The sequence below is a fragment of the Diplotaxodon limnothrissa genome, linkage group LG22 (genome assembly GCF_057381915.1).
Source record: "Diplotaxodon limnothrissa isolate DT_005_m linkage group LG22, D_limnothrissa_male_GT1.1, whole genome shotgun sequence".
NCBI classification, from domain to species: domain Eukaryota; kingdom Metazoa; phylum Chordata; class Actinopteri; order Cichliformes; family Cichlidae; genus Diplotaxodon; species Diplotaxodon limnothrissa.
The window spans coordinates 6,001,063-6,026,076 of NC_140616.1; the positions used below are offsets into that span (position 1 = coordinate 6,001,063).

The following is a 25,014-nucleotide window of genomic DNA, read 5'->3' on the forward strand; positions in this document are numbered from 1 at the left end:
ATAATGCCTGATGCTAACACCGCCGACTAACAACGGGCCGCGAGGTCAGTGTCTGATCATAAACACGCAAACTGTCACGATCATTGATCAGTGGCCCTGAGTAACACGTACAGAGAGTTGAGGAACGGCCTCACAGCCCATTGTTAGTCAGTGCTGCTGGTGATCAAATAGGCAAACTTAAGCGATCACTTTACCGGACTGAGGGATGAGTTGGTGTCTGCGCTCCTTCTTCTTTGATTGGAGTTAAACTACAGTGGATGAGAAACATGAGGAGGCCCCGCATAGTTTAAGAAAACGCCTCACAGCTGTCACTGAGCGCCGGGTAAAGCAGCTCAGTGACCGAGCAAGAGCGCTGTTTTTCCGCAGCTCTTAAATGTCGCGCACACCCGTGATGTCTAATGCAGCGTTCAAAGACCCCGCCAAAAATGTCGTTTCTTTCGCTGCTCACACGAAGGCTTTCAAACACTGCCCGTTGGCGCTAAATACGGTGTCCTGGCGGGGTTTTCGCCAACCTTTACTGCGTCCTGATTTATTAAATGGCGATTTTTACATCATTTCTTAACCAGACGAATTGGAAAAGTGTCGAATGTTGGCCTAGACGATACCACGGGGCTGTGGTCATGTAATTATGTCTGTACTGTGGATGATTTTGGAGATGAGCGTCAGTATTTTTAATTCAGTTCGTCTCATTTATTTTGTACGAGGGAAAGTTGATTAAAGTTTTTTTACTTGAGGATTTAGTCGCTGTGAGTTTTTTGGGTTAAAGTGAGGAAACATGTCGAGTTAAAGAGGACGTGAAACAGCACATTTTACAGCTTTGACACAAAATTAAGAGCGTTGGGATTTATTCTGGGAGAAACGTTGGATTCAAAGTGATTCTTGTTTATAGTCATTTTACTGCTCGCTGATTTGTGGTCGTGACATCACTCATTACGTCACCAGGTCGGCTGGTTGGGCAGCGCTCCCAGGAGAGGTGAGCTCATCAAAAACTATAAAATGGCGGAAGAGGTGAGCTCATTAAAAACTATAAAATGGCGGAAGATGCGAGCTCATCAAAAACTATAAAATGGCGGAAGAGGCGAGCTCATCAAAAACTATAAAATGGCGGAAGAGGCGAGCTCATCAAAAACTATAAAATGGCAGAAGAGATGAGCTCATTAAAAACTATAAAATGGCAGAAGAGATGAGCTCATTAAAAACTATAAAATGGCAGAAGAGATGAACTCATTAAAAACTATAAAATGGCGGAAGAGGCGAGCTCATCAAAAACTATAAAATGGCAGAAGAGATGAGCTCATCAAAAACTATAAAATGGCGGAAGAGGTGAGCTCATTAAAAACTATAAAATGGCGGAAGAGATGAACTCATTAAAAACTATAAAATGGCGGAAGAGGCGAGCTCATCAAAAACTATAAAATGGCAGAAGAGGCGAGCTCATCAAAAACTATAAAATGGCGGAAGAGGTGAGCTCATTAAAAACTATAAAATGGCGGAAGAGGCGAGCTCATCAAAAACTATAAAATGGCGGAAGAGGTGAGCTCATTAAAAACTATAAAATGGCGGAAGAGGCGAGCTCATCAAAAACTATAAAATGGCGGAAGAGGCGAGCTCATCAAAAACTATAAAATGGCGGAAGAGATGAACTCATCAAAAACTATAAAATGGCGGAAGAGGTGAGCTCATCAAAAACTATAAAATGGCGGAAGAGGTGAGCTCATTAAAAACTATAAAATGGCGGAAGAGATGAACTCATCAAAAACTATAAAATGGCGGAAGAGGTGAGCTCATCAAAAACTATAAAATGGCGGAAGAGATGAACTCATCAAAAACTATAAAATGGCGGAAGAGATGAACTCATTAAAAACTATAAAATGGCGGAAGAGGTGAGCTCATTAAAAACTATAAAATGGCGGAAGAGGTGAGCTCATCAAAAACTATAAAATGGCGGAAGAGGTGAGCTCATCAAAAACTATAAAATGGCGGAAGATGAAGCCGACAGCTGTTTTGATGCCCCGCCCACACACCTTACAGCTCAGCTTTGGAGCCAGTGAGGAGGAGAGAGAGTGACCACAGGAAACAGCTCAGAGGATCAACAGGTGGAGCGAGCAGGTGAGGAGAGGGCGAGCGACACCACCTGTCGTGTGCGTGAACGCTGCAGGGAGACGGCGAGCGAGTCGAGCTGCTGTCAGGAAGCTGCTGTGGATCCAGCAGGTGCTGACGGTCTGACATCTGAACGTCAAAGTCGTCTCTAACCTGTCGTCTCCTTTTCTTTATGAAGTCTGACAGAAGGTTAGAAAACGAGCAGCTGCACCACCACGACTCAGAGGTGAACTACACCGACTCAACCTGACAAAGATCATTTACTGATCGACTGTTAGCGTCCAGTTTGTTTCTGCTCTTATCGTAGCTGCAGAACAACGATGATGCTGGACTCAGTTATGCTGGACTCAAAGCCTCTGATACACGGAGCATCGTTTCATCTTTCAATCTTTAAACTAATTTAGTTTCAGTAATTATTTCTCTACATCAGTCAAAACTCTACACAAACAGTAACAGCTGTAATAAACTGATGGCTGCTACATCCACAGATTTAACCTGCACGGAGGAAGAAGACGAGGCGGCTCCGCCTCTCTGCACCTCTTCCTGTTAGTGTTTTATCAGACGAGTAAAATCAGGTGATGTAAAAGGATCTGCGTCACTGGCAGAGAGTTAATCGCAGCACAGCTGACGACACCGCTCTGATTTAGACAAATGAAGGTCAAGTCTGAGCTGCTGCAGTGAACAGTTTCTCCAAAGCTTCCAGATTTTACCTGAATATTAATAAACGTGAACTCATCACAGACGCTCCAAATCGGACCTTTGTAATATCTCCATGAAACAACAGCTTCCATATTTAAGGATGTGAATCACTGAGGAACAAAAGAATGAATCTAAGTCTGATCCCTCCTACAAAAAGAGTTAAAAACAAATTCAGCTCTCACTGAGAGGAAGAGTTTTGACTAAAGCAGGAATCTCTGGTGTCCCTGAGGCAGCGCTGGCTCGACGCCTCCATAATAAAGCATCAAAGACACTGACAGGCTGCTCTTCAGCTTCATGTGGACGAACAGGAGACGTCACATTAGAAAAACAGCTCGTATGAACTCGATGTAAACGGTGGGCTGAATGTTTCAGATTTCCACACTTTAAATGGCACATTTAAGATAAACTGGCTCAAACAGCTGATCAGAAGCCCCGCCTCCATCCTGAGCGCTACACCTGTTCGTTTTCTCTCCGAGTCGCAGCATCGAGTTTTCCTCGTGTGTAACTTTGTGGATAAAATCCCCGCGAACACGTTGGCCTCTCATCGCCGGGCTTCCTCGTCACAGACTCTCGTCTACAAACACAGTTTGAGCCTCACACTTATTTTATGAGGAACAACAAGGATGTTTGTCCAAGAGGAAATCTGTTTTTCTGGATATTGGTTTGATAATATGATGATGTTGGTAAATCAGCTGTTCCACACAGACGCTGAGCTGCTCTCTGTGAAGAACTCCAGTTAAACATCATCTGCGGCTCCAGGAGATGATGTCACAGCGTATTTAAATATCAGCAACAGTTCAGACTCAACATCTGTCCTGTTCTCTCTGTGACACACTCCCACTGGGAAAACAGGTTTTTTCTGGTGGCTCTAAAAATAAAAACAAATCTATTGGATCTTTATTCCAGAGAAACACGAGCACGTCACCAGATGCAGTTTGTGTTTGGAGCCGTTTGGTGGATGAAACCTGCAGCGACCTGATAAGCATCTGATTGCCAACAAAGTTCAAGAAGTTTCTTTAAACTCGTTCATAGACTTGATGTGAAAACGAGCTCGAAGCTGGACTGAAAGCAGACGCTGATGTGAGCTGGAGTTTCTGGAAGAGTCGCCCAGAAGCTGTCGCACGTTTTGCTTTTTGCACTTTTGTTCAGAACTTTTGGTCGAATCTGTGAAGCTTCTGTTGCAGAAAATCTTCTAAAGGTTTTGATTTATTTTGGAAAGATGTTTTATTTGCTCTGAAAACTGAGCGTGAACAAACTAACAGCACCAGCAGAGATATAATGGACCTCGTTGTTTTATGGGCAAAGTTTCACGTCCATCACAGCGAGTATACTGGGATCACAGCGAGGATACTGGGATCACAGCGAGGATACTGGGAGACGTCCCTCCTTTCTTGTGTTTGCTGTGAGTTCAGGCCGAACGTTCGATCAGTTAAAGACTCGAAGGATCCTGAAGCTGTTCAAACTCTGCTGTTTGTGACAGATAAACAGATTCAACAGAATCTGTTTGATTTTTTCTTTCTCGGCGTTTCTTCATTTAAATAAATGTTTGTAGACGTTTAATAACTGACATCAAACATGTTTGTTTCCCTGTTTTGTGTTTATTCATTTTCAAAAATAATTTTGTTTTGCACTAAAAACAAGAAGCTGCTGTGGATCAGCTGCTCGGGGTCGTCCTGTGTGACCGCCTGTTATCAGCTGCTTCGCTGTGAGAGGGGCGTGTCGGAGGAGCGACCAATCGGCAGCGGGCGCTCTGACGTCTGCTGACGACAGCTTAACGTCAGCGTCTGAAAGCGGACAGAGCGACGTTTGAAACGTGAATCAAACCGCACGGTTTAAGACGAGCCGCTGATTTTAAGCTGAGCTCCACGTCCACGGCTGCTGCTCCACTGATGACCGTTCAAACCGCGCCTGCTGCTGATTGGCTGATAAGACGTGAGGTCGCAGCCAGGAATATATTCAGAGTCAGGAAACAGACTTTGTTTCACTGACGTCGTCTTCGGCTCGTTGGTGACGTGAGTTTAGACTCGGGTTACGTCACAGCTGATGACGAGCGCGTCTGTGCTCGCTCTGCTCAGGTGAGCCACACAGACAGGAGTCAGGCTCCTCCCCCTCTTATGTCCCCCGTCTCTCTATCCCTGTCGCACATGTCTGTGATCACTTCCTGTTGGAAGTTTCTAGAAATAAACTAAGAGTGTAAGTGGAGCCTTTGACGCCATGTTTGTTCACATTCACGCTCTCTCCTCTTTAACAGGAAGCTCCACAGACTCGACTCCCGGCGGCGCTCCGTCCTCGTGGCCTCGAGCCGCTGTGGTTCTGCTCGTGTTATAATAACAGTAATGATAATAATAAAAAACAGAAACAAGCAGCGCGGTTATTCTCGGCGCAGCGATTCGATGCGAGCGCAGGCCACGAGAATCACGCCGACGCTCAAATTGCAAAGCTCAGTCATCTAATTACAGCATGCAGATGTTTCTTTGCTAACAGGCTGGGTGGGACGATCTGTACGCCCAGGAGGAAGAATCAAACTCAGAGGGGGGGAAGCATCGGTGCTCAGCTCGTTGGTCTGACTCAAACTCTCTCTGCTCCTCTCAGTCCTCGTTTATAAAGAGCTCCCAGCATCACAGCTAACAGCTGGATCCTCCTGTTTAGTTTCCTTGTTTTCCATTAAGTTGCTTCTTCTGTCTCCAGTTAGCTGACATAAACTGATGCAGCACTGCTCACAGCAACCAGCACTGACGTCACACTCTGTGCTCAGACAAGATGGCTAAAAACTTTAAACTTTATTTTTTAATCCAGTTTCACAGAAAGTTATAAACCTGTGACAGTTTTTTGAAAGTAGGCGTCCATGTCGTAAGTTATGTTTAGTTCATGTTGCTGCTGTGAAGAAGCTGCTAATGAAGATTACACCCTTATGCTATGATGTTAGCGCCCCCTGTGTGTCTGTCCAGGTAACTACATCTTATAATGGATGAATGAGGGTGATCTCAAAGAGACATGAAACTGTGAATTTTATGAGACCAATTAAAAAAATGTATGTTAAGAGTTATTATTTTTGTAAACTAGTCTTAAAATGCCACCTAAATAATCTGAAAACTTTCAGCCAGTTTATGGCAAATTTAAAGCATTTTAAGACCTTAATTTCAGGTTTTTAAGTATCTGAAGGAACTGTTACAGTTGTCTGTTAATAAAAACTTAAAGAAATGTGGGACCAAAAATATTCAACATAAACTGAAACTCAGATTTACTGTCATGTAAAAATGAGACAACAATCAGTGTGAAATCTTCCTGTTGGTCTTTGTGCTGTTTTACTGTTAGAAGTCATTAAATATTTGTAATATTTATTTAATTTGCTGAAATCTGGCTGAAAGAATAATTCACACCATGATTTTGACTCTGGGCCACTTTGGTGTTTTTCAGCGCCGTGACCAGATCAAAATTTTCTTCTAAAAACATTAAAACATTCACATTGATGATATTATTGGATGTGCAGCACAGAGACCCGTGAGCGCTGCTGATGCTGTGATGAGAGCAGACAGTCTACAGGTGAGGACGACACGAGGACTCGTCCCTGCTTTTATAACATCGCTGCTTTCACATCGGAGCTGGGACGTGCTACGCTCTGCACATATATCTCTCTGACTTTATATCATCTATGTGAGTCTGTGTTGTATTATGTTCAAATGTTTAATAAAAACATGTATCGCTCATTCATAAAGAAGAAAGCTTTGTAACTATCCCAACTAGTGACGAGTGCGTCGTTTCCACAATGCTTCTCCCCCCACCGAGGTCTGCAGAGCCGTTGGCAAGCCACAGCTTTGCTCGGTGCAAATAATAGACATGAATGGGTTTCAGAGCGCTGTGCGTGCCGCGTCCTATGTGAGAGGGCTTAAACGCCACAGAGCATGATCACTTATTTTTTTCACATGAACATGGAGAGTTACATTACATTTAGGAAAAATTCACCGCTTTTCCAGCCAGTCTGGTTAAGAAATTATGTAAAAATCAGTTTATTAGATCAGGATGCTGTAAAAGTCTGTGAAAAGCCCGTCAGAAAGCTGCATTTTATAACAGCGATGTGCTTTTAAACACCTCTTTATGAGATGTTTAAAAAAAAGGGGGGGGGGAAAAGATGGCTTTCTTGGGTCACTGATGGCCGCTTTGTAGGTCACTCGGTTGTGCAACGTTCATGAGCAGCGGAAAAAAGCTTTCTTGGCCTGAGCTCGCTTTTCTCAGCGCTCTGTGAGAGCTGAGAGCGTTTGCAGGGCCCCCCGGTGGTTTATCCTTTACTTAATTTAAAGTCCAATCAAAGAAGAAGTGCAGACACCAAATCATCTCAGATGATCGCTTTCTTTTATCGATTCTGTAGCAATCTTTGGCACAATCTTTACTTGAATACAAATCCCAGTATGCATTTCTGATGATTTTTCAACCTAACACATCAAACAAAAGACAGAATTCTCTTTCTGAAACAAGTGGGGACCTGCGAAAAGTTGATTCTGTTCATCTGGACGAAGCGTTTTATGGGAGAAACGTTTCATCATCATCCAGGTGACTTCTTCAGTCTCAGCTGACTGCAGGTTTCTCCAATCTTATAAACAGTACATTTGCATAATGACTGAGTAACAATGGGCTGTGATCAGTTTCATGATCATAAATTTGTCATGATGATTGACCAATGACATGAGTACCATTCGGAGAGTTGGGGAACGGCCTCACAGGCCATTGTTAGTCAGTGGTGCTGGTGTCAGTAGATAAAATAGACAAACTTATGTGATCACAATGCTCAAAGTGAAATTCAGTCTCCTCTCCTTCTTTGATTGGAGTTTAAACCACCGGGAGGCCCTGAAAACGCTCTCAGCTGTCACAGAGCTCAGTGAACGGCCAAGAACGCTGTTTTTCCCGTCGTTCGTAAACGTTGCGCAGCCTCAAGTGGAGTTCAATGCCCGAAGAAAATCAGTCGTTTTTATTCGTTGCTCGTAAGGACGTTTTCTGTCGGGGTTTTCGTTGAGTTTTACAGCGACTTGATTTAAAAACGCCGCCTTAAATAATCAACCTTCAGCCACTTTATGGGAAATTTAAGACATTTTAACGCTTTAATTTCCCCATTATATTTTCAGGCTGTTGTCTATTAGTAAAAAATTAATTCAATCTGGGACCAAAAATATTCAACATAAACTGAAAGTCAAACTTAATGTCATTTAAAAATTAGACAAAAATCAGTTTGAAATTTAAAAAAAAAAATCTGATTTTCATGTCAGATCTCAGCTTGTATCGTCTGTCTGTTAGTTTGTGTTTCTTATTTTTGGTCTAATTCTCACTAAACTCTTGTGCTATTAGGGGATTGTGCTATTAGGCCCCCTGAATGTCTGCTTAATTTCACAATATTTGATGCATTTAGTTCAATATATTTAGTTATTAATGAGGACGTTTGCTGGTTTATAAAATCATCTCAGAAAACAGTGAATTTCCTCATAAATAACTTAAATATGTGACAGTGATCTTCAGCACATTAAAGTGTTACGAGTGTTACTCTCACATGAATGTTCATTAAGATGATTCATAAAGAGGGTATGTTCACTGAGCTGTCTCTACTTTCACTTTTTTCCATTTTTATATTAAAGATAACATCAGTTTGTGTTTAATGGAATCTGAAAATATTATCTGAGGCAAATGTAAAAACTGTGACGTTGCAGCACATTTACCATCTACTCTGGATGATAAATTATGTGTCTGACATATTTCCTTTTTTATTATTTATTACAACGTGATTGTAACGATTAAACTGAGACACGGAGCGACTTCCTGTGAGCTGCAGGAACAGACAAACACAGTAAGATGGATCCTGAGCAGCAAACTCAGATCCTGGTCCTGGTTTAAGTTTCCATCCTCTGAAACTCTGCAGCCTCCTATCGTTCTAACAGAATCGTCTAACTGTGAGAAACTACACACCAGACTGTCCTGAGGTCTTTCTAGAAGCTTCCACTGAAGGAGAGTTTCAGTCCAGGATTGTTTTTATTAAAAGTCAAATATTAGTTCACAATAATTGTAAAACAAATAAATCTCTGATTATTTAGATCTTGCAGGAGATTTTTTTCTGATTAATCAGTTCATTGAGAAATTGTAGCAAAAACAACCATCAAAGTTTCAGAGACAAAAAATCCTAAATATAAACAGAAAACTTCAAATATAATTAATTTTTACTTTATTATTTTAATATTTTGATCAACTAACCAGTTAACTGACAGTTTATATCAGTTCATACAAACATGATCCTTAAAGCTGGTTGAATTAAATTAAAGTTTCACAGACTGTAGTTCTACATTCATTATGAATTATTATGTTAATAATTTAAATCTGTAATCTGAATGAAACATTTAATGTGTGCAAACCTGTTTACTACTGTAAACAAAACACACTGAAAACATTAACAGCAAATATCAGTAAAAATGAAACATGAACAAACCTCCAGTTTGGTTGAAGCGCTGCTTTGCAGTCTCAATGTTGGCTTTGAACATCTGCTGGGCGCCCATCCTGTTTGCAGTCTCTCTCTCCCAGTACTGCTGATCTGTGTTCCTGGCAAACCAGTCCTGTTTGGGCCCAGCTTTCTCCGTGTTGCTGTCATAATAATCAACCTGAACATCATCAACCATCCCAACAATCACAAACTCTGGGAAGTTTGGGACTTGAGAGGACGCAGTGTAGAAATACTTCAGCGAGTGGGTCACTGTAAGAAACAGTTAATGTTGTGAGATCTCAGGAACACAGATTTATAAATCTGGTTATTTTTTAAATAACACAACAAGAAAAACTACAGCACATTAAAGACATCCTGTAATAATCCTGCTGTCCCTTCAATAAACACAAAATAGATTTATGAACAGATATTCAGTGTTTAATGTCATTTTCTGATCCTCTTTTCTTCAAAACTGTAATTTTGTGTTTTGCAACAGATTCTAGTTTGAACCTGATTTACACAGAAAGCTTTAAAGTTTTAAAACTGGTGTTTTTATCCTTCAGTTTAGTTTAATTCAGTTTTCATGATTAATGGTTTGAACTCTTTATAACTTTAATTTGACTATATTTTTTATTTTCAGTGTTAAAGAAAGTACGCATTATTTTTAATCTGTTTTGCTTTTGTTAGCCGCTGTATGAACCGTAAAGTTTCTTCTTTCCTTTTTCTGAATCAAGCAGCAGGACTTCTAAAGTGAGTTGTTTTCTTTTTTGTTTCAGTTTTTTATATTATAAATTATATGAGTTCATTTCATTGTTTTGATGTGACTGTCCAGACTTTTTTTTTTTCATAATTTTCTGGGTTTCCCATGCTTCTTCTTTGTTTATATTATTTTCACAGACTTTAGTCAATTAATGCAGATTCAAAATTGTTACAGAAACTTTCCAATATGTTTGATCAACAATATTATCAATAAAAAGCTAATGTTAAGTTAATATTATTGGGGGAATATTATCTTAAGCATTTTGAGTTTATATTTTATTCTGTAATTAGGTTTGCAGGAGAGTTTTCAGTTATCAAAAGTACATGGATTTGTTTGTTTATTACTGACCAACGCACACAGTAGTTTAAAACGCTTCTCATTAGCGCCCCCTGGTGGAGGAGCGAGTGTGTTGCAAAACCTTTCAGGGATTTCTCACCTGCAGCTTCTTATTGATCATTCAGCAGTGATACCAAAATTAACTCTTGCTGGTAACTCCACGATATTATAAAGCAATAATGACTTAATTTTTATCGCAATTTAGTTAATCTGAATTCTATTTAATTGTATTTATATGACGCCAAATCACAACAAAAGTCACATCACTGAGCTGTTACTGAATCAATAACATCAGAAAAACAGTGAACTTAAATCCGGGCGTAATTCGTTGCATCATGTGTGCGCATGTTCTTCAAACAGAAATTATTTACATCGATGACGCTGGTGAATAATATTCAATACAGTGTAAAGCAGCAGTCTTTTACCTTTTATTAAACTCCATCAAATAACATGTGGCTCTACATATACAGCGTATACTGAACAAATAATTAAATAATTAAACTCTTAAATTTTAACAGATACGTTGTGTTAAATACACTTTAGTGAACTTTAATAATCAACTGTTTTGTGAAAATGTTTTTATTTCCTCGTGAAATTAAAATGGTTCTTCGTTTTTAAAGAACAGTGTTGATTACTGTCACCAGATTATCAACGAGCCTCCTCACTCATCTTTTATTTGTTGGACTGTTTGGAAACGCAGCAGAGTAACAACCTTTAAAAACGCGTCATGAACAATTTAAAGACGGAAATCATCAAATAGTTTGGACAGAAATCGCCTTGTTTTAATATTTGCCTTATTTATTTATTTATTTATATTAGCTAAGCGTAACTTTTAATCTAAACTTTAATGTTCATTATTAGGGATGTATAAAATGATCGATTGTTTCTTAACATTGATATTATCTACAAGTATCTATAATAACTACATGTTTAGCGTACAGGAAGTCTCTGGGGAACAAACAATTTGTCCATTTGTATTTCAAATTACATAAATTTGACATATAAAAAACATAAAAGTCAAACTGACCTGCCGCTGCTCCCTGAAATCCCAGGAGAAGAAGGAAGATGGAGGCCTTCATTGTGACCATAAACATCCAAACCTTCAACAGACTTTGTGTGTTCGCTTGTCTAGAAAAAGCGCGTCTGTGCTTCCAGCTCAAGTATCAACGCAAAAATAGGAGAAAACGAGGAGAACCAGGAGGTACGTCACCACTGGGCTCCATCTGAGCCAATAAGAATTTACTCTGACAGTAAACGTCACTTAAATCTGGGGTAAACGCACCCTTTAGGGTTATCAACGAAAGTGAAAGTAAAATATCTTCATATGAACCATGAATGATAAAGGGAAGGGTTAAAGTTAGTTTCATCTGGTCTTTATTATTTTTGATGTTATGACAGGCGTAGTTTGTGTTATGCTGGGTAGACATAATCTATTATTATTATTATTATTATTATTATTATTATTATTGTTGTTGTTGTTGTTGTTGTTGTTGTTGTTATAAATCTGGGTTCACTATTTAGCTGTTTGGTACATACTGCCCCTGGAGTCTGTGAGGTTACGGTGTCTTTAAAGGTAAAGAATGACTGATGGAGAATGCATATCAAATATGATTTCACCGAGTTGTGGTGTGGGGCTCCCTCCAGTGGATAAAACAGTATAACAGTCAGCTTGTCTTCTTTTTTTTAAACAATTTTTTTTTTTTAACATATCACCATTAAATAATGTTTACTTCACAAGTTACTTATAAACGTGTTTGTTTCCTGACATTAGTTTTGTTTTGGTCAACAAATATTAATTTCAGTGAGCCCCCTCCCCCCTCCTCATTTCATGATTTGGGTTGGTCCAGGTGTGCGTTCCTAGCTGACGTTAGGGGATGTTAAGAGTCAAGTCTGGGTTTCAAAAAACAAACAGAGACAGATGGTAATTAAACTCACAGCAAAGTCCAAATGAAAGAAGCTGCTTGACTTTCCTAGTGTTGGTTAGCTTACTTCATTTCACCCTATAACCCAATGTGACATTTTTCAATATCACATCTAATAACCGTATCATTAAAAATAGTAAAATGTAACAGAAAATGCTTTCAGATATCTAATTAATCATGCACAAAATCAAAAAAATATTTATCTAAGCACAATTTTTTTTAGGGCTGGCATGATTTTCAGTTTTAAAGTGGTGGGACCCATATATTTATATATTTGGGGTATAAATAAAACTGAAAACCATGACAGCCCTAAAAAATTAAGGATCACTAGTCTTTCTGGAGTTTGCATGTTCTCTCTGTGTTTGCGTGGGTTCTCTTCAGGCTTCCTCCCACAGTCTAAAGACATGCCGTGGGGTTAGGCTAATTGGAAACTTCAAACTGCCCATAGAATGTGAGTAAAAGTGAGTGCAAATGGTTCCCTCTGTCCAGGGTGTACCCTGCCTCTTGCCCTATGACAGCTGGGATAGGCACCGGCGCCCCCCCCCCCCCCCCCCCCCCCCCCCCGCGACCCTGAAAATGATAAGCTGGATAGCTGTTATAGAGACATAAACAGTGTTACAGCGCCCCCTGCTGACCAATTCCGCGATTGTTACAGCTTTCTTTTCAGTTTGGCACTTTTCTCACAACATATTTGAAGTTTTCAAGCCTGAATAAGCATTTTCCAAAAGACAATAGTTAACATGCAAAAAACCTGTAACTCAATGAAAAACTTTATTCATTTTGAAATGTCTGTGAAAAAGTCATCAAAATAAAATCAAAATAAAAGGAGAGTCAAAATATTTAGACATTTTGTGCGATACATTAACAGAAAATAAACTTCAATTATACGCAGTACAGGACAGTAGTAATGTAGTCTTAAAAGTGCCAGGAATCACAACACATGAAGTTCGTCCTGCCCCTTTGTCCAGTCAGGCTAATCATTCTCTTGCCTTGATATTCCTCTGGCAGCTTTGTGTCTGTGTGTAATCGTTGTGGGCGGCCTTTACTTCAAGTCCCCGCCCTCCTCACATGTGGATCATCACCCACCTTCTTGAGGCAGTGACTGACAGTCACTCAACTCTAAATTGTTGACCTGCTTTGTGAGTGAAACCATCGCTGAGATATATGACCGTGTCCTCTACGACTTCTGGCAATTAATTGTATGTTTCCCTGTGCACAGGTCTTCCCTGGTGTCCCATCCCTAAGGAATGTCGAGAGTGTTCCTGTGTTTCCCTCCCTCTGGATTAACATTCTGATTAATTTTGTGTTGTTTTGTTGCCTAAACCTTTGAATCTTTAGATGCAAGTCATGCTCACAAGGTCAAGACTGAACAGCAATAACAAAAAAAGACAAATCTTTACTTTTGATTGTGTAGGTGGAATACCCCACCTATAGACAGAACAGTTTTCATAATAAAGTCTGAGTTTTCTTGTTTGTTTGTGTGTCAGACTTTAAGGATGTTGATACCTTCCAAATAAAGTTAATGGGTGGGCCATTGTGTGGTGAAAATCAAGAACGTTTGTAGACACATTTTTTATATATATAAATGATTTTATTTATTTATAACCTTTATTTAATTATACTATACACCTTGAAGTTATTTATAAACTCAGCTGAACATTGAGACTTTGACACCACATAAAAAACAGACAAAGAACAGGTGACCCATCTACCAAAGGCCTTCTGCAGGGACATCGGTTCAACTCTGTCCCAGACTATTTTCTCCATGTCTTCATTCTTGTCCTACTTCCCTCTTACTTTCTACACTTTCCTACCAAATAAAAATAAATTGCCTGAAATAAAGCCTCACACAACACACTGAACCGTGAAACAGAGGAACTACAGCAAAACAAGATAACACTGGGTACAACTACTAACAACCCAGAACAATGAAACTGATATGTGTACAATTCACTCAAGTCTAACCCGGTAACAGCAAATGCTGTTGTAATAGCTCCAGTTTGTTGTTTACCATTGTCTTGCTGAAATAAGCAAAGTCTTCAATGAAAAATATCACTTCAGGATGAGACTATATGTTGCTATTACATCTGTATATACCTTTCAGTACTGACAGTTGCTATTTTCAGATGTGCAAGCTGCTAATTCCACTGGCACTGATGCCACCACCGTACCATCAGAATGCAGACTTTTGAAGTAAGCACTGATAACAAGCTGGATGTACGATGATGTCAGCATTGAGTTTGACAGTGTGGGAAAGTGGAATCGATGTAAGGAACTGATTAGCACCCGAACACACAGGAAACCAGGCAGATGAGTGATTACAGATCTTCCTCACAGTACTCACCTATAAGCTTCATGTAATTTGCAAGTTGCAAGTTATCACATAAGGATAATGAAATAAACCAAAGTCACTTACAAAACTTATAGAGCAGTTTCCTTAACATGAAACATAACGTATCAGCAGTTATATCACCGTGGCTCAGGGGGTTGGGAAGCGTATCTGTAACCGGAAGGTCGCCGGTTCGATCCCCGGGCTCTCTGTCCTGGTCGTTGTGTCCTTGGGCAAGACACTTTACCCTACTGGTGTTGGCCAGAGGGGCCGATGGCGCGATATGGCAGCCTCGCTTCTGTCAGTCTGCCCCAGGGCAGCTGTGGCTACAACTGTAGCTGCCTCCACCAGTGTATGAATGTGAGAGTGAATGAATAGTGGTATTGTAAAGTGCTTTGGGTGCCTTGAAAAGCGCTATATAAATCCAATCCATTATTATTATTAACATAATCAGCTCCACCAAGAGCCTTGGCCACCAAACCCATTAATTTGTCACATCTCTGCAGTTGATGAGTCATTGTTTCCCAGCATATTTTATTTAAAATGTCTGCTCTCTGTGACCCTGGAATGATGCTCCTGCATCCTTGTATGACAAAAGGCATCAGCCTCTGATAGCTAACTTTTCACTTTCATGTAAGTTCTGATGTTTAGTGGTTAATTACCACTGTAATTGGGCCATCCTCTTCTTATGTAGTTGATGGTAGTCTGTAGTCCAGTGTCTACTGCAGTGGCAGTGAGCTTTAGGACAGTTAACTCAATCCAATGCAGCACTTTCTCAAGTCAGGCATTGTCTTGTTCCATGGTTCTATTTTCCGGATGTGTAATTGCTGTGTAAGAAACTCAACACATGTGAAAAAACACTCTGTGAAAAAAATGGAGATGACATCAAGCAAAGATCAGCTGATCCTGATTTTACTAAACAAAAAAAGGAAGAAACAAAACTAAAAAAGGAAGATGTTTCTTCCTTTTTTAGGCAGCAGCAGTGATAATTTCATGGTTTAATTCAGGAGTTGAAGTAATTGTATAAATCCTGACATATTTCAGGATATCAGAGGGACAGTCTGAGCTCTTGTTAGCAGAGTTGTGACCACATGTGAGGAGGAAGAGCGTTGGTCAGTCAACTTTATTGACTGACCAACACGTTTCGGCTTGTGGCCTTCATCAGGGTCATAGTAATATTATATTTTCTCGATTTTTCCCTCTTTCCTTTTTTCTCCCGTGCCTTAGACACACTATACCACATATAATGTAATAACTGAAGTAACACAAATAGAAATGAATAAATAAACAGATAAAAGAAACACATGAACAAGAGGAGCCAATAGAGTGTTTGTAGACCTGACCTTGGAGAAGCAAATGGGTTTGGCACCGCCGTTCAGGTCATTATTCTGATTGCAAAAGCTGCCAGGCAGGACGAGATAAAAAAACAAACACAAAAACACTCCACTGAAGGATCTGTGTCTGACCCTTCATATTTTGACATGAAGGCCTGCCAATTTGCCATTGGAGCTATAAGCAGATTTTCGTTTATTATATAAAATGTTTCCACACAAATCTTTAAAGACCTTTTGCCAGATCTGTGATCTTTGGGATGTATATCTTGTATTTTACAAGATATTTTATAATATTCATTTCCATATAATATCCATATAATGTTCTGTGACTGATCTGATCTCCCCATATTTTCTCTGTAAAGATTATTGATACATGACAGATTCATAAATTTGTATACTGCTAGATCTCTCCGGACACAGGCCCTTTTTGTCCTGTGATAAAATCCCACATTTTTTAAATTCCTTGTCATGTGCTGTGTGCAGGAAGCCAGGAAAAGGATCCAATATTCAGACTCCAGGACACAAAACGTAAACTTAAAAAAACAGCTTTATTGCTGAACAAGGAAAAAGCTAACTAAACTAAAGACACAAATAAATTAGGCAGATTTATGGACCGAACATACAGTGTAGGATGATGGTACAACGCAACAGTGACAGACAGAAACACGGGGCTTAAATACACTGAGGGATAACGAGGGAACTGCACACAGGAGAGAGTCACAGTTGATGGATTGGGCAATCCAGTGTCCAGAGGCCGGCCCATCGGGAAAATGCTCGATAACACACGGTACAGCTCTGGCAGCCATCATAGAAGCTAAGTGACGTAGGGTGGTGTAATGTGTCTGCATTGCTTGAATTTGCTTAAACTGCACGTTATAGGCGATGTTGTTGTGCTCTGTAATACAGTACAGATATGTTAGTGAGCTCAGTTTAGCTAGCTCTACTTCCATCCATTTATAAACGGAACATGGAGGCTTTGATTTTCCTGCCCAGTCAATGCGCCCCTCCCCCACCCACACGCTTACACACGTAGAAAGTTCTAGATCAGCGATCAAGCAAGCAAGGGCAGCTCTGTGGCAGCAACACTTATAAGGCTTGTTTTTTGTTTTGTTTTTACTGTACTCCAAGTGTCCTTGAGTCCCATCACAAGAGTTATGGGTGTATAGCCAAAAGCAAGTTTATTTAATTAAACAGGTACCAGATTCACAGACACTTTTTGGAGGCAAACTGTTATGTTTGTGTTATATTTAGCTTCTGCTTCAGTGATTTTTTTTTAATGATAAAGAATTTTAAAATGTCCCTTTTTTCATTTTAAAGGAGAGCTCCTGTGGACTTCTGTAGTGATGTGCGATACCACTGATTTGCTTTCCGATCAGATACCAAGTAAAATTCAGGGTGGTAACGACGATACTGATCAGATACCGATACTCTGTACAAAAATGTAATTTTTCATTGTATTTCATAATACAATATATATTGGATTATGTAATTGTAATAATAATATAATAATATAGCTTCATAATGATTACAGGACATCAGACTACTTGTTCTTATTGCTTAATAATGCAGAATTATCATATAGAAATAAAAAACCTGAAGTTGTGCGCTATTTGAGCATGTTGCCTGCCTGCAGCACTAAAGGACTCCACGAGAGTCTCGCCCTAGCAGCACCTGTCCCTCTCCTCCTCTTCAGTTCATCTTAACATAAGCTCATCATATTCTGTGATATTATTTACACTGTAAATCATATCGTGAGCAAATCAGTTTTCTTTAATTTCTTAAAAGCACTTGTGTGTGTGTGTGTGTGCTCAGCTTTGCCTGAGAGCTCCTGCAGTGATCTCTCTCACCAAAACTAAAGGTTTTCAGTGCAAACACTTTATGTAAACTGAATCTGACTTGCATTGTAAATTAAAACCAAATAACGTCTTGTTTTATTTTCAGTTTCTCCGTTTTGGATGCAGCAGGAAGCTTCCTGATCATAAGTTCCTGCAGGTTCTCACTGTAACTGTGTAGGTTTCCATCCACAGTATAAAAAGATGCATGACAGGTTTAATGCATCCATCCATTCGTTTCCGCTGATCATTTTCAGGGTCGTTGGGGGCGCTGGAGCCTATCCCAGCTGTCTTAAGGCAAGAGGTAGGGTACACCCTGGACAGGTCGCCAGTCTGTTGCAGGGCTAACACACAGACAGAGACAACCAATCGCACTCACATTCAGGCCTATGGGCAATTTAGTGTTTCCAATTAACCTATCCCCACTAACTGCATGTCTTTGGACTGAGGGAGGAAGCCGGAGTACCCGGGGAGAACCCACGCAAACACGGGGAGAACATGTAAGCTCCACACAGAAAGACCCTTTTGTAGGTTAAATGTTTATTCTAAAATAATTTAATTACCATAAATTAATTAATCATTTTAATTCTAATTTTTCCCTGCACGTGTGAGTTTGTGTGGTTGTCTCTCTCTTTCTCGCCTCTGTCAGTGCGCCCCAGGGTGGCTGTGGCTACATTGTAGCTTGCCATCACCAGTGTGTGAATGTGTGTGTGAATGGGTGGATGACAGGTTGTGTAAAGCGCTTTGGGGTCCTTAGGGACTAGAAAAGCGCTATACAAATACAGGCCATTTACCATTTACCATTCTCAGATAGACTGGCATCTCGTCCTGGATGTAGCTTTGAGTCATTCAGCTGGGAGAGGCTGACTTCATGCGAAGCTGAGATGGTTGAGCGATAAATTTCTTTCTAAAGCTGCACTGAATGACACACAGAGAAATCTTTTAAACATCTTAAGTCTCAAACATTTTAAATAAGCATTTAAATCTGAAATATAAAAACCAAATAAAATTATTTTTAAGAAAATCTAATAAAATATATATACATATATATAATAAATTAAATACTTACTGTCAGTGCAGCTCTGAAAACACAGACAGTAACACAGTTATTTATTCAAAACATACAAAAGCACATAAGAATAAAGGCACTGTTTGCACCACTTGTATGAAACATTTGATTGAATATCAAATATTTACACATTATGAACTTTATCAAATGAGAAGTAACAGACATGAAACATATCAAATTATAAGAGCATAAACATCAAAATGTTGGAAACTGTTGAAGGTACATGTGTTTCATATTTCTCACCTTTATATTTTCTCCTCCAGATAAAGACTGCAGAGAAGCAGACAGTCAGGAGGAGCAGGATGCCCATAATCCGGACAACAACACCAGCAGGGAAGACTGAAGAACCTGAAACCAACACATTTACATTCTGTAGTTCATCTCACTGTTGGACCAACGTTCATTAAGACCACAACAGACCTTTATCTATAAAACACCACAGACAATGTTTTAATGTAGATTAGTGAATAATCAAACTGTATCACAGTTTGATGTTTAGCAGTTACACTGAGCCAGTCATCAACAACAGGTGAATGAACACAGTATCACAGCAGGTTTGATTCTTCCATGTTATAAACAGATCACATAAAACCAGAAAAAAAAATTAAAAAAAACACATTAAAATTAAAGTTTCTAGTTTTTACCTGTCTGACTTACTTTACTTGTCTGATCTTTATTTTCACCTGTGCTGCATTAGTGGATCCTTCAGACCTGTTTGTGTTTTAGTTCTTGTTAGTGTTGTAGTCACAGAGTGTTATTGGTCCTTGAAGGGTCTCTGTTTCTGTCCCTGCGTTAAGTTCACTCAGTGTTTCATCCGTTTAGTTTTACGTCAGCTGTGTCTCGTCACCCTCCTGTTTCCCACTCTCTGATTACCTCATGTGTTTATAAACACTCTTCTCTCCCTTCAGTCTTTGTTTTAGTGTCTGTTTGTCTTCCCTCGTGTGATTTCTCTGAGTGTATTTTAGATTTACCAGTTTGTTGCCTGTTTTAGATTTTTGTTGAAAGTTTTGGATCAGCAGTTTAACTTTGTACTAAAGCCCAAAAATGAAAGTTTTTTGGTTGTTTTTTTTTTCACTCCTACATCGTCCATTATTAAAATCAAATACTGAATGATTAGTCCTGTTGCTCCCTAATCTCTATCAAACACGTGGTTTGTTTTAAGCATGTGTGAAAAGGGCTTCTTCCAGTTTCCTCCTTTCACATGGGGCCAAATGGAAAATCCAAATAAGATCAAATAAAGGTGTATTTATAAAAGTTTTACTCCCTTCTTTTTCCAGTCTTACCCTCATTGGTCCTGATCGCTGCTTTGTCCAGTTTGGTGACGATGTCCTCGTTCACACCAGAGAGCTGAAACACACATCTGTAGCTGTGCCAGTCTTCAGGTGTGACTGATGAAAGATCCAGATCAACACTCATCTGGAAGGTCCCATCATGGTTGGTGAGGATCTCTCCTTTGTTCACACCTTCATGAAGCTCCACTCCATCTTTCCTCCAGACCATCTCGGCTCTGTTAGGATAGAAACCTGTAGCGTGGCAGGTGACTGGAGAGGAGGAAGACTTCTGGAGGAGAGAGACTGATGGAAGCTCTGAGAGATTTAAAAAATTAAAAAAATAAATCTAAAATCACAGTTCATACTGAGTTTACCATTTTCATTTGATGTATTTTGAATGTTTTAGACACACAAATTAATATACATGCCATTTAAAGAATAATTAAGAAAATGGGAGAATTACAAGAAGTACACAACTGAGTGAAGGGAGTGCTGTAAAAAGCTGCAGCGATGGTGACTGGATAGTAAAATAAACAGAAATTGGGAAAAATGAAAAGCATAAATGTGATGAAGTGGTAATAAATGTATGAGAAGATCAGGATGTGGCCTGTTAATTAAAAGTATTACAATAAATCAGGTCATGTGATTTTACCTGTCCTCATCAGAGAGCTCCTCCCATAGTTCACGTACTTCTTCAGCCACTCAGGACAAAGCTTGGAGTGATAGTTCTTCAGATCACCTGAAAGAGATCTGTCACTGTTCCACTTGTGTTTGGTGATTACAGCCTGCATTACTGGAGCGATCCATGTCTGTGTCTTCAGGTCAAATGATAGGAAGTCTTCTCCATCATAACCATACTGATGATATCCGTTAACTTCAGCCGTTTCATCGTCCCATTCACAGCCGTACATCATCTGGTTAATGTGAACACCTGAAACCAAGAGGGGCAGGAAATAGTTGACATTTGCCCACAGATGAGGGAGTTAAGTTGAAGAGCTTCGATAAAAACTACATAAATACACATAATCAGCTTTTTAAAATCAAATCAAATCAAATCAAATCACTTTTTATTGTCACATCACATGTGCAGGCACACTGGCACAGCACATGCGAGTGAAATTCTTGTGTGCGAGCCCCACAAGCAACAGAGATGTGCAAACACAACAACACAAACGAGCAAAATACAAGAATGGCCAACCTGAAACTAATAAATATATGTACAATATATAATAGTGTATGCATTTCTGGATGTGTATACTAAATATTTTCCTACGTGTGTGTGTGTGTGTGTGTGTGTGTGTGTGTGTGTGTATACACATTTTTACAAATTAAATAGTAAAAAAAAAATAATAATAATAATAATAGTAAAATATATAAAATATACAGAGTTGAATATGTGCAAAACAAGTGGCATTTATATACAGTGTGGAGTGCATAATGTTGAAAATTTGGCTGGTTAAGCTTCCATTAAGGGCGCTAACAAGCTAGCTTGTGTCTGTAATAGAGTTGGATGCCTCGAGACCACTTTTACGTGGTCTTGGTCTCGACGGACTTTGGTCTTGTCTTGGTCTTGCTGTCTCTGTCTTGCTGTCTCAGATAGTGATTGTGTACCCATGACACACAAACCAACGTTCGATAATGTGTCGTGCACAAAAGCATCAGCCCTAAGAGCCGTGCTTAGAGAGTGCTTTGTAGCGAATCAGAAGAGTCGACTCCCATTGAGCGAGAGCTGGCTCCTCACTTAATTTCCTTTCGCTGCTCAGCTCTCACACAGTGGCTCAGCTATGCTCCAATCCCTCCATATTTTGGCCAATCACATGCGAGGATATAGGATACTATCATTATGTGAAAAATAAGAGAGGGTGAGAGACGTGACAGTGTAAAGACTTTTTTGTCTCAGTCTCGTCTCGTCTTTGTCTTTGTCTTGGTCTCGATACCCTCTGGTCTTGGTATTGTCTTGGTCTTGGTTTAGGCGGTCTTGACTACAAGTCTAGTCTGTAACAACAAAGGTCTTTAAAACCTGGAGAGATTTTATTCAGTGTCAGCAGCTGGGTTAATAAAAAGCTTCATTTTAAGAGTAAAAAAGTGAAACAGGAACAAACCTCCAGTTTGGTTGAATCGCTGCTTCAAAGTGTCGATGTTGCCTTTAAAGACCTGCTGGGTGTTCATGAGCCTGTTAGTCTGGCGGGACAAATACTCTGGATCATCTTCTGCAGCTTTCTCCATCCACTGCTGCTTAAACTCTGCTTTCTCTGTGTTGCTGTCATAGTGAATCATCTGAACATCATCAACCAAACCAACAGCTACAAACTCTGGAAAGTTTGAGACTCCAGAGGAAGAAGTGTAGAAATATCTCAGAGAGCGAGTCACTGTAAGAAACAATGACTGTTTCAGGTTTTAGACTCAAAAACAGTGCATGCAGTTCATATTTCATCTAATCATCCTATTATCATTCTAACAGTGCTGAGTTAAGGGCAGTTTTTATAAACAAAACAAAACTATGGCACAGTCCAACACGAAGGTTTTTTTTACTATGTTTGAGACTAATACCGATGTAATTATGAATCAAATAATCAATAACTCATTATTGGCTCTTTTCAAATGTTGTAAGATTAGAAAATATCAGATTGTATTTTTGTTCAACTTTATTTTGAGAGTCTAAATTGATGTGATTAATAACAGATGATGAGTAATGGATCATGTTACACTGTTAGTGATGTTGCCGACACACCCTGAACTGCGCAGGAATCAGGAAGTCCTTTGGTGTCACTGATACGTTGATGTGATTAAAACTCACAAACCTTTTTGGTGTTTGTGACTTGAAAGTGATGCTAATCAAGCTTCCTGAAGCATTTTCCCAGAACTAGCAGAGATATTAATGGCTTTTATTTAAACATGGGCAAACGCACCTATTAATAGCCTTTTTAAAAATAATCTTAAATGTGTCCTTCTTAGCAAAACAAAGTTTAAAAAACTTTACTGTAAGTGATACAAATTTCTAACTCACGTCCCACAGTGCCATGTATTTCCAGGAGAAGCAGAAAAATAAACAGTTTCATGGTGACCTCTCGATAATCTAACAGCTAATATCTTATTATCTATGTGGGTCTGCATGGAGACCCACAGCTGAGGTCAAAGCTGCATCATCAGCCAATGAAAACCATCCTCAGTGCCAACGTCACTAATATCTGGGTTAAAATAAACCACTGATGTTATCCGCAGAACTGAAAGTAAAGTCTGCAAAATGTGATGAAATAAGGAGGCGGGGAGAGAGGCCGGGTGCTTCTGCCTTTGCTTCCACACAGAAGTATGTTTAGTTTATGAGTCATGCTGCTCAGACTTTTTGTAGTTTAAAGTTTCTATTGTTTCTATTGTCTCTGTGTTGTTCGGCTCCCTTTAGAGTGAAATCATTCCCAAATAAAATGTCACCAGAGGACAAACACAGTGTTTTATTGACACTACAAGGACTAAAACCGTGGTGAAGTGCTCGCCTCAGTGGTTCAAAAGGAAAACAGGTTATACATATACACTGACCGGACACTTTATTAGGTACAACTGTTAAACAGCTCATTAACACACATTTCTAATCAGCCAATCACAAAGCAGCAATCTGATGCATTCAGTTGTGTAGACACGGTTGAAACGTCCTGCTGAAGTTCAAACATGGCATCCAGCTCCTTCCACTTATCTGGGTTCAGGTCACGGGGGCAGCAGCCTGAGCAGAGAAGCCCACACTTTTCTCATCCCGACACAATTACCCCCAAAAAACTGTGCATTCATTCTGTGGCGGTTAATTTCAATTTCATTAGCAAAATCTTATAACAGGAACTGTTTCTTTATTCTATTTGCAGTTTAATTTTCTCTTTCACAACACAGCTTAGTGTGGTTATTTTTGCTTTGAGTGTGTAAAGTTTATGAAGACTAACATAATTACAGTAGTAGGTTAATGCCACTGTTATTTCACATAAAGAGCAAAATAAGTAAATAAGAGGAGAAGTTGGTCCAACAAGCCCCTAAATCAAAATTATGGGGGCAAGACTTCATGTAGTAGACTGGGGGGGGTTCTAGGTTCAGACTTTTAAAGGAGCTCAGCCCCCAATCATAACGCCACGCATTATGACTGGGGGCTGAGCATTTTAACACCTTGTCGTTAATATTAGGAGAAAATGCTACTTGCAAATGTCATCAACCCTTTTCACATTTTCAAACCTCAATTCTATTTGATACACATTAAAACGTTACCTTCATAAGCAGCCTAATTAGTTGGATGACGTATTGTAATGTTTAAAAATGAATCAGAGTGAATAATCAGTGATTGTAATCTCATCCACCTGTTTTAGGGCGGAGCCTTTAGTTACCCAACCCAAGCGAAGACTTGTTGAGTTAAAGAACTACTTGTGGCAAAGCAATAAGATAAGAAACAGTATTTCAGTCTCTTAACCACACAGAGGCTTCCACCAAATCATCAAGTACTTTAAGTGGCATTATTCAGTACAGACACTGGAAAATCACGCTGCCACTCCACAGACCAGTACGTGAAGCAAACTGGTAATAGAGTTGTTTCGTATTAATATTTCTGAATTCATCGAACCCTCCCTTTATCATGCAAACACAGCACAGGGCATCATGTACTCCAGTTTTATACGTGGAGAACAGATTTGTAGCCCATCACATTGTTGTAGTGGCAGCCATCCTGTTCAGCCATGTTTGGAGTGAATCCTGTAAAATGCTGCTATTCAAACCAATATCCCCTGTTCAGAATGTCTACTGGCATGTTTTACATGTGCTACTGGAAAACAAAGTCTCCATGAAATACATGAAAAACTAATTTTGTTTTTCAGCTGCCTTCGCTGTCTGCTCCCTCAGTCTTCCTGTTCTTATACAACCTCTCTGTCCTCTCTCTCTGCA

The 25,014-nt window shown here is 39.6% G+C and overlaps 2 protein-coding genes across 3 annotated transcripts in view; both read right to left on the reverse strand.

Annotated features, from left to right (window-relative positions):
- The window catches only part of LOC146609264 (class I histocompatibility antigen, F10 alpha chain-like), a 217,268-nt gene extending 205,762 nt beyond the window's left edge, over window positions 1-11,506 (reverse strand). For both annotated transcript variants that reach the window (XM_085346277.1, XM_085346278.1), the window contains exons 1-2: window positions 11,377-11,506; window positions 9,263-9,523 (exon numbers count right to left, since the gene is read on the reverse strand). In XM_085346277.1, the coding sequence (XP_085202403.1) occupies window positions 9,263-9,523; window positions 11,377-11,443 (328 nt within the window). In that variant the 5' untranslated portion in view covers window positions 11,444-11,506. The remainder of the gene's footprint in view (window positions 1-9,262; window positions 9,524-11,376) is intronic.
- A 7,331-nt stretch (window positions 11,507-18,837) lies between these two features.
- LOC146609274 (class I histocompatibility antigen, F10 alpha chain-like) lies at window positions 18,838-23,165 on the reverse strand. The gene is made up of 6 exons (XM_085346983.1): window positions 23,114-23,165; window positions 22,209-22,475; window positions 20,759-21,037; window positions 20,119-20,421; window positions 19,079-19,183; window positions 18,838-18,848 (listed from the first exon to the last, which is right to left on the reverse strand). Exons 1-6 carry the CDS (start codon window positions 23,163-23,165, stop codon window positions 18,838-18,840), a joined length of 1,017 nt encoding a protein of 338 aa, XP_085203109.1.
- Window positions 23,166-25,014: the final 1,849 nt, after the last annotated feature.

Excerpts from the sequence above, each read along its gene's own strand:
- LOC146609274 (XM_085346983.1), bottom strand. The coding sequence starts at position 23,165 with ATGAAACTGTTTATTTTTCTGCTTCTCCTGGAAATACATGGCACTGTG. Across the intron at positions 20,422-20,758 it reads GAGCTCTCTGATGAGGACAG|AGCTTCCATCAGTCTCTCTC; the intron begins GTAAAATCACAT and ends TAAATCTCTCAG. Across the intron at positions 19,184-20,118 it reads AGCGATCAGGACCAATGAGG|GTTCTTCAGTCTTCCCTGCT; the intron begins GTAAGACTGGAA and ends TGTTGGTTTCAG.